This window comes from Somniosus microcephalus, chromosome 10, assembly GCF_052327205.1.
Source record: "Somniosus microcephalus isolate GS21.2 chromosome 10, FLI_Smic_1.0, whole genome shotgun sequence".
Classification (NCBI taxonomy): domain Eukaryota; kingdom Metazoa; phylum Chordata; class Chondrichthyes; order Squaliformes; family Somniosidae; genus Somniosus; species Somniosus microcephalus.
Genome location: NC_140996.1, coordinates 170,920,067 through 170,933,632, shown reverse-complemented (window position 1 = coordinate 170,933,632; position 13,566 = coordinate 170,920,067). Strand labels below are relative to the sequence as shown.

Genomic DNA, 13,566 nt, shown 5'->3' with positions numbered 1-13,566 from the left:
CCAGCCAGCGGGAGTGGAACATGGGATGCATGGAATGGGAACCATTAGCAAACACCAATCACAATGGGTAAATACTTGAAGTGGAAACATTGCAGGGCTATGGGGAAAGAGAAGGGGAGTGGGATTAATTTGGTTATCACTTTCAAAGATTTCACAGGCACAATGGGCCGGATGGCCTCCTTCTGTGCTGTATTATTCTATGATTCCATGATTCAAAATTATAACACAACAACATGAAGGGTAGAATGTTAACCAGGATGAAGGTTTATTATTGAGTAATAATCTGTTATTGATTATACAGAAAAACTGTGTCCAGTAGATAATTAAAAATAAGTTGATTACTATCTTACCTGAATAGCCCCAGTTGCAGGCCTTCCCATTGAAGAGGCCAATGGCACCCTTGCCTGTATTTTGAAAAACATTGGTTAAAATACACTTAATATAGTAATATAATTATACAAGAGAAGTCATATTAAGTGAGTACTTTAAGACTTCTCATACTGGGCTTACTTTTCTTTTAGGTACTAATGTTATTTTAAAAATGCTATGAGGGAAAAATTCAGTTGGTTGCGCCTCCCGTTAGCGCCTTAAGAGGGCGCTAACGGGATGCAAAGCAACTAGCACCCAGACGCGGCACTGCCCACGCCCCCCCGCAAAATTCAGCGGAAGGTTAGTGGTGGCGCTAACCGGTAGCGCCCTGCGGTGCTGCGCCGCTGGCGATGACATCATTGGCGTGCGCAGCGCCCCGCTCATGCCCCAGCCACGATCTTCGGGAACGCCCCCTGACTTACTGCCGGACGCTATGTCCGACGGGGTCAGGGGGGCGTACCTGCGGCCGGGGAGGTGCAATTTAAAGGCGAGGTGCGGAGCGGCCATTTTTGTTGCTGGCCGTCTGGCAGCACCTGCCTGCGCTCCCGTCCCAGACCTCCTGAAACGCCCCCCCCCGCCCCCCCCCCCCCACCGCAGAGTGCTGGCTGCGCTCCAAGAGCCCGGCACTTCTCTTGAGTGCCAGGCTCTTTTGCCTGCACTCCCGATCCCCGGGGGCCCAGCTGGGCCCCAGGTTGCGCTGCACAAGGCCCCTCCCCTTTAAGAAGGGGAGGAAGGCCTGCAATATCGCAGTGCGATGTGCCACAGCGTGTGGTGCTGGGGCACATAACGCCGCAATATTGACTCACAGCGCCCCAAGAGGGATGCGGGGCACTTCCAGTAGCACCCCACTTCCCTCTTAGGGCGCAACCACTCAATTTCCGGCGCGGGACGCTAATTTTTCCGGTTTAGCGCCCCGGCGAAGTTAGCGCCCCAATTGAGGCGCTACTCAATTTTTAGCCCTATGAGTATAAAACAGGAAAAATATATCCCACTGTGAACTTCCAAAATCAGCTGACCATAGGAGAGAGGCAACAGAGGCAAAGACCAATACACTAGAAGGAAGAGAAGCTTTAATGGTCAGACCACTGCTCTGTACCATGTGAAGCAGAGACTTAGGAAAATGTCCACTGGGCACTTTCAAAACTAGAGATGGTACGGTTTGTTTTTCTGGGAGGGTAGACTTTAAGAGATGGACCTAAAGCAAAGCAGTTGTGGGCTGTTTTGCCTTACAAGGGTCAATCAGGGTAGACCGTGCTGATTCACCCGTGCAGATGTTGGCTGTCGGTCCTGGCTATGCAAATGACCTAGTCCCCATGATTTCGGGCATAGTCTCCAGCATAGACTAGGGTGAAGCACTTGCACTGGCAGTGCTGATCCCCAGAAATTTTAGGGCTAAAATCTTTGGGTAACATTTGAGTGTAGTAGAATTACAAATATATAGTTATCTTATTTGGTTGTATTTCCACTCAGCCAGTTGGTAGGCAGAATCCAAAATAATAATTTCTAATTTTTGTGCTATTTCATAATGAGAGACAGAATTTGCAGTTTTGCTACAGCAACATATTGTGGAACAACCAGGTTCTATGCTGAAATAAGGGGTAGAAACATAATTTAAGTGTGTGCTCTCTAGGGTGAATTTCCAAATTCTTGCTCATGGTGAAGTACCTTGTATGGCATGAGTGTGCATTGGAAATCATTGGCTCACTGCCTCTGATTTTCCAAAGAACTTGCGGTGTGCAATGACTCAGAACATCTCCCTTCATGTACAGGAAACTCTCTGGTATCCGGCACCAATGGGACCAGGATGGTGCCAGTTGATTAAAAATTCCGGATGACGGAGAGGGTTATATACCGAGGCTATTTTTAACAAACAAAGAGTCAGACTCCTGTTACTGAGGTGTTCAGACTTCTGACAGTGCCAAGAAGCCGAGTAGTGGCTAACTCGGCCACCACGGGATACTCGGACTCTGACACGGCAACATTTCCGGTTACTGAGGTGTTTTCGGAGTATGAATTTTGCCGGTTAATAGAGAATTCCAGATATTTAGGTGCCATTTAAACGAGAATTTCCTGTACTACATACCACATCACATGCCCAATCACATGACATCTGACCACATGACTTATACAAATGTTATTGCATTTACTTTATAAAGGTTGGGTCCCCTACAGTTGAGTTTGTTTGCTCGTGGTTGCGCACCAGCAGCCGTTGTGCGACAAGTTCTGAGAACTAGGAGGGCACCCATGAGCAGTTGAAGAGGGGAAACCGAGGGCAGGGAGGCGGGGAGACCGAGGGCGGGAAAGCGGGGAGACCGAGGGCGGAGAAGCGGGGAGACCGAGGGCGGGGAAGCGGGCAGGCCGAGGGCGGGGAAGCGGGCAGGCCGAGGGCGGAGAGGCGGGCAGGCCGAGGGCGGAGAGGCGGGCAGGCCGAGGGCGGGGAGGCGGGCAGGCCGAGGGCGGGGAGGCGGGCAGGCCGAGGGCGGGCAGGCCGAGGGCGGGGAGGCGGGCAGGCCGAGGGCGGAAAGGCGGGCAGGCCGAGGGCGGAGAGGCGGGCAGGCCGAGGGCGGGGAGGCGGGGAGGCCGAGGGCGGGGAGGCGGGGAGGCCGAGGGCGGGGAGGCGGGGAGGCCGAGGGCGGGGAAGCGGGGAGACCGAGGGCGGGGAGGCGGGCAGGCCGAGGGCGGAGAGGCGGGCAGGCCGAGGGCGGGGAGGCGGGCAGGCCGAGGGCGGGGAGGCGGGCAGGCCGAGGGCGGGCAGGCCGAGGGCGGGGAGGCGGGCAGGCCGAGGGCGGGGAGGCGGGGAGGCCGAGGGCGGGGAGGCGGGCAGGCCGAGGGCGGGGAGGCGGGCAGGCCGAGGGCGGGGAGGCGGGCAGGCCGAGGGCGGGGAGGCGGGCAGGCCGAGGGCGGGGAGGCGGGCAGGCCGAGGGCGGGGAGGCGGGCAGGCCGAAGAAGCGGGCAGGCCAAGGGCGGGGAAGGGGGCAGGCCGAGGGCGGGGAGGCCGAGGGCGGGGAAGCGGGCAGGCCGAGGGCGGGGAAGCGGGGAGGCCGAGGGCGGGGAAGCGGGGAGGCCGAGGGCGGGGAAGCGGGGAGGCCGAGGGCGGGGAAGCGGGGAGGCCGAGGGCGGGGAAGCGGGGAGGCCGAGGGCGGGGAAGCGGGGAGGCCGAGGGCGGGGAAGCGGGGAGGCCGAGGGCGGGGAAGCGGAGAGGCCGAGGGCGGGGAAGCGGAGAGACCGAGGGCGGGAAGGCCGAGTGCGGGGAAGCGGGGAGACCGAGGACAGGGAAGCGGGGAGACCGAGGACAGGGAAGCGGGCAGGCCGAGGACGGGGAAGCGGGGAGACCGAGGGCGGGAAGGCCGAGGGCGGGGAAGCGGAGAGACCGAGGGCGGGAAGGCCGAGGGCGGCGAAGCGGGGAGACCGAGGACGGGGAAGCGGGGAGACCGAGGGCGAGGAAGCGGGGAGACCGAGGACGGGGAAGCGGGGAGACCGAGGACGGGGAAGCGGGGAGACCGAGGGCGGGGAAGCGGGGAGACCGAGGGCGGGGAAGCGGGGAGACCGAGGGCGGCGAAGTGGGCAGACCGAGGGCGGGGAAGCGGGGAGGCCGAGGACGGGGAAGCGGGGAGACCGAGGGCGGGGAAGCGGGGAGACCGAGGGCGGGGAAGCGGGGAGACCAGGGGTGAGGGAATCCTAAGATGGGGAAGCGATTCGCAGAGGGGAAACGGAAGGAACTTTGATTCCACCAGTAACTATTGGTAACACATTGAAATTGCACGGATAACTAGTAGTGAAGTGGTAAAACTCAGATTCCCCTCTTAACCAACAATAAAGCAATAACTCACTGATAGTCTATATGTAACCTGTAATTAGTAGTAATCCTAAAACCTGCTGATATTCACCCTGAAACTGTAGCCCGAATCACCCGCACTGCGCAAGGTGCGGTCAGGCTCCCCATTCGGCCACTTATAAAAGGCCCGATCTCTCTCCCTATCTCCTTGGCCTCTGGTTTGGACTCCTATTCCGTGTGAAGGTGTCAACTTTGAACTCGAAACCTAATTCACAGCTGATCTGTACTTGGACGTCACACGTTCTGGTCACCACCTTACAGGAAAGATGTGATTGCACTCGAGAGGGTATAGAGGAGATTTATGAGGATGCTGCCAGGACTGGAGAATTTTAGCGATGAGGAAAGATTGGCGAGCCTGGGGTTGTTTTCTTTGGAACAGAGGAGGCTGAGGAGAGACTTGATTGAGGTGTATAAAATTATGAGGGGCCTAGATAGAGTGGATAGGAAGCACCTATTTCCCTTAGCAGAGAGGTCAATAACCAGGGGGCATAGATTTAAAGTAATTGGTGAAGGATTAGAGGGGAGTTGAGGAGAACTTTTTTCACCCAGAAGATGGTGGGGGTCTGGAACTCACTGCCTGAAAGGGTGGTAGAGGCAGAAACCCTCATCACATTTAAAAAGTACTTGGATATTCACTTGAACTGCCGTAACCTACAAGGCTACGGACCAAGAGCTGGAAAGTGGGATTAGGCTGGATAGCTCTTTCAAACAACGCAGACACGATGAGCCGAATGGTCTCCTTCTGTGCCGTAAAATTTCAATGATTCTTAAACTGGGCAGCACAGACTGAGCTGAACTGAACCGAACCGAACCAAAAGATCACACATAGGTCAGCGGGCTCAGTGTTTGGGACACTTCTCACAGGGCACATCGTCCTAAACTCAGCTTAGCACCAACATTTCTAGTTCCCCATTCGCCCAGCAATGAAAATAATTTTTCACCATTTACCCACAGCAAGGTCTCTAGGTTTCACTCACACCTTTACTGGCTACTCCTCTCAGTGCCGCTCCCACTCACCACCTTGCTGTTGCTGCTGCTCGCAGCTCTGTGGGAAATGCTGGCCCCCACGCCCACCCCCAACTCATTCTCCACCCCCCACCACTTGCTTGAGCCCCAATCCCCAGACCACTAGTCCCTCTCTCTCCCATGACTTCCCATCCCCTAATTACCCATCTCTCCCCCGAGCCCCTATTCCCGTCTCCCTCTCTTCAAGCCCCCATTCCCGTCTCCCTCTCTTCAAGCCCCCATTCCCCATCTCTCCCCTGAGCCCCATTCCCCAGTCTTCCCTTGATCCCCCAGTCTCTTTTCCTCCCCCCACTCTCGAGCCCTCCGATTTCAAGCTCGCCTCGATTTCAGACCTCCCCTGATTTCAATCCCCCCGATTTCAGAGCCCTCACGAGTTCAGAGACTCCCCCAATGCCAACACCCGCGATTCCGAAGCCTCCCGATTCCCGACTCTCCAGCCCATTGCCGAATGCACGCCACACGGTCACGGCTCCCTGCACTGGTGGTTGGGTAACGTCACCAAGCCTGAGGCTTTAACAGCAGCCAGTGATGGAGGGGGGCACTGCGGCGGGAATTTTAAACAGCTGATCCCCCGGGCTGTTGGGAGGCATAGCTCAGGAAAGGTACCCCCGATTCTGGGAAACGGGCTATGAACCCAAACCTGAACAGGCAGACAGAGCTTCGATTTAACAACTCATCTGAAGGATGGAATCTCCGACAATGTGGCATGACCTTCAGTAATATATACTGAAATGTCAGCCAAGTCCTGAAGTGGGGCGTGAACCCACAAACTTCTGAATCAGGTGAGTATCCCACCAACGTAGCCAAGCTGATAGTTAAAGGATCATTTTGTATGGTTCTGTTCCCGATTAGAAGCCTCACTCGTGTGAGAGCGGATCAGAAAAATCAGGGCTACAATGTTGTACTCCTATGTCTACTGCTGTGTTCAATGCAAGCAAGGCTCCACACCAGGAGTGGAGCCTCAAAGTTATTCCTTTACATTAAATATAAGCATTTGATGAGAATAATTTTCCTGTCTAAACTTCCCTCCAAAAAAGTTATAAAATTCATGCTCCAGCTTGCTTTGAAGTAGTTGGGAAAAACAAACTCAGTTACTGTTACAGCCTGATGAAAGAAATAATGGGAGTTATTGCTCAGGTTACCTGACAGAATTATACAGATGCATGTTGGAGATTCTACACAGTGCATGTGCTCATGCTGCAGACACTGTGAACTCCAAGCACAAGTGTAGTTGTTAACTCTCTTCAGCTGATAGTGATAGCTCTGAGAGAATATCAATTTAAACACCAGGCATTTCAGAGAGGCTGCAAACTCCGAGTAAAAATGTTAACAAAGGTACTCAAAGACACAAGAGAACTTTTTTGGCAAGTCAAATCATGTTATTGTGAAATAATTTTGTAATCGCTTTATTATGCTACAAATCTTATTTTTGACATTTTTACCTGTGTATTGTTAGCTGGCTGAAGAGAATAATTGCAGCTATTCTTAATGTTCAAAATAACGGTTAAATGAAAATAAAAAATTCAAAAATGGATACATTTTGGAATAACATGATTACATTTATCCATTAAATTGTATTTTGTGTCTTTTAATTACTTCATTAAAATTTTTATTTGAAGGCCTCAGTTTCTTTTAAAAGCCTGGGCTTGTACTTAATATTGTGACATGGTGAGCTAAATTTGAATTGTGCAGTCTCAGCATGTGCATTGTTCCCAACTTCCTAGGATGCATCAGTACTGTTTAATCAGCTATAGCGAGGAATATTTCTTCCATTAGCTTCTAGCAATTTCTGCTAATAATTTGGAAAAACATTTGCTAAGAAAAGCTTAAGGACAAATTTCAAATTCAGATTCCTCAAAAAGGAGCCTGTATGTAACAAAGAGTGGGAAAATATAGCATTCTGATTATACAACTGTTGTCGCCTTTTTTTGTGTTCTATCAACTTTAGAAAGTGAAAGAGTCTGGGGTCAGGGGAAGAGAGAGACTGGGACAGTGACAGATAAGGACCAGAGAGATGGGGTGAGAGAGAGAGACTGGGGTCAGAGAGAAAGGGTTTATGAGAAAACATGAGAGAAAAAAAGTATGCAAGCATGCACGAGGGAGAGAAAAAGTATTTTTTCATGTAATGTTAATTCAATTTTCAAAAAAAAGTTGTATTTTGAAGCCAGCTAATTACCTCATCTGTGTTTTGTTGAAAATTTAAAAAGTTCAATACTATTGGTTTACACCTGTAAGAGAGATTCTAATTTCTAACACTTATGAGAGAGGGACAGACAGATAAAAACAGAGAAAGGCACAAATAGGGAGAAAGGCAGGCCGGGATGTTCTTTCCTCATTCCACACTGATTTCCTCAAACCTTTCCATTACCTCCCCACAAAAGGAAAGAAAAACAAGAGACAGAGAAGCAAATAGGAGAGTTAACAACAACAACTTGTATTTATATAGCAACTTTACTGTCGGAATGAAGTCCCAAGACGCTTCACAGGAGCGTAATCAGACACTGACCAAAGAAGAAGACATTAAGAGAAGTGACTAAAAGCTTGATTAAAGAGATAGGTTTTAAGGGGGGTCTTAAAGGAGGAGCGAGAGCTGGAGGTGGGAGGTTTGGGGCCTAGACTATGAAGGCATGGCAACCAATGGAGGGGCGAAGGAAGTCAGAGATACAAAAGAGGCCAGAATTGGCACAACACAGAGTTCTTGGAGGTTGTAGGGCTGGTGGAGGTTAGAGATAGTGAGGAGCAAGGCCATGGAGGGATTTGAACATGAGAATCAGAATTATAGAATTGAGTACTCAGTGGTTTAGGAGCCAATATATGTCAGAGAGCACGGGATGATGAGTGAGCAAAATTGGTGCAGGTTAGGATACTGGCAGCAGAGTTTTGGATGAACTCAAGCATATGGAGGGTGGAAGATGGTAGGCCGGCCAGGAGAACATTGGAATAGTCGAGTCTAGAGGTAACAAATACATAGATGAGGGTTTCAGCAGCAGATAAACTGAAGCAAAGGTGGAGACGGGCGATTCTACGGAGGTGGAGATGGCGGTCTTTGTGATGGAGAGGATATGGGGGTCAGAAGATCAGCTCAGGGTCAAATAGGACGGTAAGGTTTTGAACAGTCTGGTTCAGCCTGAGACAGTAGCCATGGAGGGGGATGGAATCTGTGGCGGAGGAATGGAGTTTCTGGTGGGGGCCAAAGACAGCAGCTTCGGTCTTCCCAATGATTAATTAGAGGCGATTGCAGCTCATCTCTAGGGGAGAGAAGCAGAAGTAGAGACAGAAAGACTGAACCAGAGGAAGAGAGACAGAGAGAAAAACAGCAACACCAAGACAGTAGAGACAGGTAAGATAGAAATAATTTACTTTGTGTAACACCATGGGCAATCACCCACTCACCTGACCAATATGTAACACATATTTTTATGATTCTGCTAGTAAGTTCATAGGGGGAAAAATTGAGTCGCGCCCCCTTCGGAGTGCTAACTTCGCTGGGGTGCTACTTTTAGCACCCCGAAAGAATTAGCACCCCCACGGCCGAAATTCACCGGTAGCGCCCCAAGAGGGAAGCGGGGTGCTACTGGAAGCGCCCCACCTCCCTCATGGGCTGCTGCAAGTGAATATCGCGGTGCTACATGCCGCAGCGCACGTCACGCCATGGTACTGCAGGCCTTCCTCCCCTTCTTAAAGGGGAGGCGGCCAGCAACAAAAATAGCCGCCCGGCACCTCCCCTTTAACTTGCGCCACCCCGGCCGGTAGGTATGCCCCACTGACCCCGTCGGACATAGTGTCCGGCGGTAAGTCAGGGGGCGCTACCGAAGATCGTGGCCGGGGCGCGAGCGGGGTGCTGTGCACAGTGACGACGTCATCGCCAGCGGCGCAGCACTGCAGGGCGCTAACTGTTACCATCACCGCTAACCTCCCGCTGAATTTCGCGGGAGATGTTGGCAGCGCCACGCCCAGGCACTAGTTGCTTTGCGCACCATTAGCGCCCTAAGAGGGCGTTAATGGGAGACACAAAGCAACCGAATTTTTAGGCCAGAGTATTTACCCCTACCGTTTACTTCACTAAAACATTTATATATAAAAGATGTGGCAAAGACAAGAAATTTCTAGTAACTGCATACATACAAATGCTCACCTATACATCACTGACATTAAATATAAAACTGAAACAGATGAATCCAAGTGTAGGTGCACAAAAATCTGTATGCAAATTTCATGCATGCATTAAGGCAAGAGGCATCACTGGGAATGGAACACTTTTGCTATATAATTACTCATTTTCAGCAAGAAGCACGCAGATGAAAAACAGGGCAGAACTCGCTACATGGTTTAATCCCAACCTCAGAAAAATACACATGCTGCATTGCACCAAGTAATTTTTTCCATCTCCTACACCAGCTATTGTTATGTCTTGTCTGAATGAGATTGCCATTTGGTGCTGTGATAGGGGCTGCTTTCCACTATGGATCAACTTAATAGATGCTGGGAAGGAAGTGTCAAAACTAATCTTACGAAATATCTTTGCAGCCAGAGAGAGTGAAGATTTCATCCATCAACGTAATCTGAGTTTTCACCCAGCTCTCAGCTGAAAGGCCAGTGTGCTAACCCACTGTGAACCTCCCAATCTCTCTGTCTTGTTTTGCACACTTTGTACAAAACTAATAAATTGCAGGACAACGGAGTATTACAGTTTAAACTCTTTAATGAAGCATCAGGTCTGTAAGCTTTCTCAATCAATACAGCACCGTGTGGACAAGATGGAGTCAGGACCCCTGGGTCTTCTAAACAATAGCAGTCCTTACAGATGCCTGTAGGCGAATGACAACTCAGCATGTGATCACATGTGAATATAATAGGTATTCCTTACAGATGCCTGCGGGCCAATGATAAATCAATATGCAAATGTTACATCCCCTTTCTTTTAAAAGAAAAATGTTATGCATTACTTTTGAACCTTTCTTCTACATAATGTTCTCAGTAGCATCAACATATAAGTAACTCAACATTTAACTAGCACTGAAAACATCGCAACGTTTCAATAACGATGTACAGTTTTTTTAGGGCAGCGATCCGCCTACACCCTTTGACAGTTCACAAGTCAAGGATAACTCTAGGCTTGACCTCTCGTCGGAATGACGGTGTTGTTCCTTGGTGTTCAGGAGGTGCCTGCGATTGCGGTAGTACACCTGTCCTTCTGGGGTGCGGACGTGATACGATCGCTCAGTGTCAGCTGGCTGGATGACGACTGCTGGCTTCCAGTAGTCATGCTCCTGGATTCTGACGGATTCTCCATTGTGCAGCGGTGGCAGTAGTCTAGCTGACCTGTCATAGTATCTCTTTTGGTGTTGCTGTCTCTGTACACGTTTTGCATGCACTTGCTTGCAGCTGACCTGCCAGGGCCTGTCTGGGATACGGTGAGGTATCATGGGCTCTTTGACATTTGATGGGCGGCATTCTAGACAAATGGAACATTTTCCGACAATGTCCCCAATGTGTTTGCACATTCCGGGCCAAAACATAATGTCACATGCTCTTTGTTTGCATTTTTCCATGCCCATATGTCCAGCATGAATTTTTTTCAACATCTCTTCTCCGAGACTGGTAGGAATGATGATTTTCTCCGCTTTGAAGATGATTCCGTTGATTTGTGACAGTTCGTCTCTGTGGTTCCAGAATTCAGATATGCTCTGAGGGCATTTCCTCCTTTCCTCAGGCCATCCTTCATGTATGACTTTGCTCAGCAGTGTGAGTTGTGCAACTTTCTCTGTTGCTGCTCAGATCTCCTTCAGTTCTGAGTCACTCACAGGTAAGCTGTTGTACACCATGTGCACCTGCACATCCATGCCTTCACTGAGGCTGCTGTCCTGGTAGCTAAGAGACTTTCTGGAGAGCGTGTCTGCGACAGGAATGTCTTTGCCTGGACGGTGAATGATTGTGAAGTCATACTTCTGTAGCTGAAGGATCATTCTCTATAGCCTTGGTGGGGCTGCGGCTAGTGGTTTCCTCATGATTGACTCGAGGGGCTGGTGGTCGGATTCCACAATGACTTGTCGGCCATAGACGTACTGGCGGAAACGCTTACATCCAAACAGAATTGCATACAGCTCTTTCTCGATTTGAGCATAGTTGATTTCACTGTCTGAGAGAGATCTGGAAGCGTAGCCGATGGGCTTTCCTTCTTGCAGTAATACTGCACCTAGTCCATACTTTGACGCGTCCATTTGTAGTCTGAGCTCTTTGTTGGGGTCGAAGTAGGCAAGAACTGGTCCTGGTTCTCTGGTGATTAGGTCTTTCATTTTCTGAAATGCTGTGTCATGTTGTTTGTCCCACAGGAACTCATTGGATTGTTTGAGCAACTGACGCATGGGTGCGTTGATTTCGGAGAGGCTCGGGGCAAACTTAGCTAAGTAGTTAACCATGCCTAGTACTGTCTCTAGCTCTGCGCGGTTCTTCGGCGGCTCCATCTTCTTGATGGCGGAGATTTTCTCTGGATCCGGCTTAATGCCATCAGTTGAGAGGCGATGCCCGAAATAACTGATCTCGGTGGATCCGATTATGCTTTTCTCGGGGTTAAGCTGGAAACCTTTCTCTTGTGATCTTTGTAGCATCGCACGGAGGTTCCTGTTGTGTTCCTCTCTATTCCTGCCATAGATGAGGATGTCGTCTACGATTGCGTTTACTCCATCGAGGCCTTCATAGGTTTCGTCGATCTTCCACTGGAATTCATCCTGAGCTGAGATAAGACCAAATGGTAAATGCAGAAATCGGTAGCGTCCAAATGGTGTGTTGAACATTGTTAGCTTAGATGACTCTTCCGTGAGCTTGATATTCCAGTATCCTGATCGTGCGTCCATTACACTGAAGTAACGTGCTCCCACTAGCTTGGGTGTGATGTCATCTAGCGTTGGTAGAGGGTAGTGAGGGCGTTTGATAGCCTTGTTCAAATCTCTGGGGTCGAGACAGACTCTGAGCTTGCCTGTACGTGGTTTCTCAACCACTACTAACGCGTTGACCCACTCTGTCGGTTCTGTTTCCCGGACGATGATTTCTGTATTCTCCATGCTCTGCAGCTCCTCCTTCAGGCGACTACGTAGAGCAAGGGGTATCCTTCTCGGTGGGCAAATCACAGGGGTTGCTGCTGGGTCAAGGTGAATAGTGCATTCACCTGGGAATAGTCCGATTCCTTTGAAAACGTCAGCAAACTCCTCCATGACTGTCTGCTTCTCAACTGGTGCTGTCAATGATAGCACTAGCTTGACGAGGTCCATGTCTAAACATGCCTTTAGACCTAGCACTGGAGGTGCGATACGCTTATCAATTACTCCATAAAAGGCGACGAATTAGGAAAGTAATGAAGAGGTTTTTATTAACTAAAGAACAGAGCATGCCTTTCGTGGCCAACTGGTTCCAAGAAGGAAGTGGGTTGCCGAAACACCCACCTTTATACCTGGTCATGTGGGCAGAGCCAGCTGAGGCATGCATTGGTACACAGCGCCAACCGGAGGTAACAATATGCAATAACGATAACAGTAGGATACAATAACAGTGGTTTACCACATTCACCCCTTGTTTAAAATTTAGTCCGGCGGGGTGAAGTGTACTACAAGTTCGTGTAGGTAAGTCTATCAGGAGGCCTTGTATGACGTCCTGATCGTCATGGTGGCGGCGGCGGTGGTGCAGTATCCAACGTCGAATCTGGTGTCTGGGTGGTCAACGAAGGGTCCTGGGGCTCCGGCATGCCGTCTACAGGGGTTGGGTTGGGAGAAGTGGTGGGGGATAACGGTGGTAATTCAGGGGCACCCGAGGGTGCGAGGTCTCGTATGGAGACCGTGTCCTCCCGCCCGTCTGGGTACGCCACGTAGGCATACTGGGGGTTGGCGTGTAGGAGGTTCACCCTCTCGACCAGGGGGTCCGTTTTATGGGTCCTCACGTGCCTCCGCAGTAGGACGGGCCCAGGAGAAGTCAGCCATATCGGTAGCGAGGTTCCCGATGTGGACTTCCTGGGGAAAACGAACATTTGCTCATGAGGGGTGGCATTAGTGGCAGTACAAAGCAGTGACCGGATGGAGTGGAGCGCCGCAGGGAGGACCTCCTGCCAGCGAGAGGTCGGAAGGCCCTTAGATTTTAAGGCTAAGAGGATGGCCTTCCAAACCGTCGCGTTCTCACTTTCCACCTGGCCGTTCCCCCGGGGGTTGTAGCTGGTGGTCCTGCTCGTAGCAATACCTCTCGCGAGCAGGTACTGACGAAGTTCGTCGCTCATGAAAGATGAGCCCCTGTCGCTATGTATATAGCTAGGGAACCCGAACAGGGCGAAGAGGTCATTCAGACATTTGATG

The 13,566-nt window shown here is 50.7% G+C and overlaps 1 protein-coding gene across 1 annotated transcript in view; it reads right to left on the bottom strand.

Annotated features, from left to right (window-relative positions):
- Nucleotides 1–13,566, bottom strand: part of ift88 (intraflagellar transport 88 homolog) — a 180,338-nt gene that overhangs the window by 148,440 nt on the left and 18,332 nt on the right. The window contains 1 exon segment of the mRNA XM_085999163.1: nt 351–404. Coding sequence (XP_085855289.1) covers nt 351–404 — 54 coding nt within the window.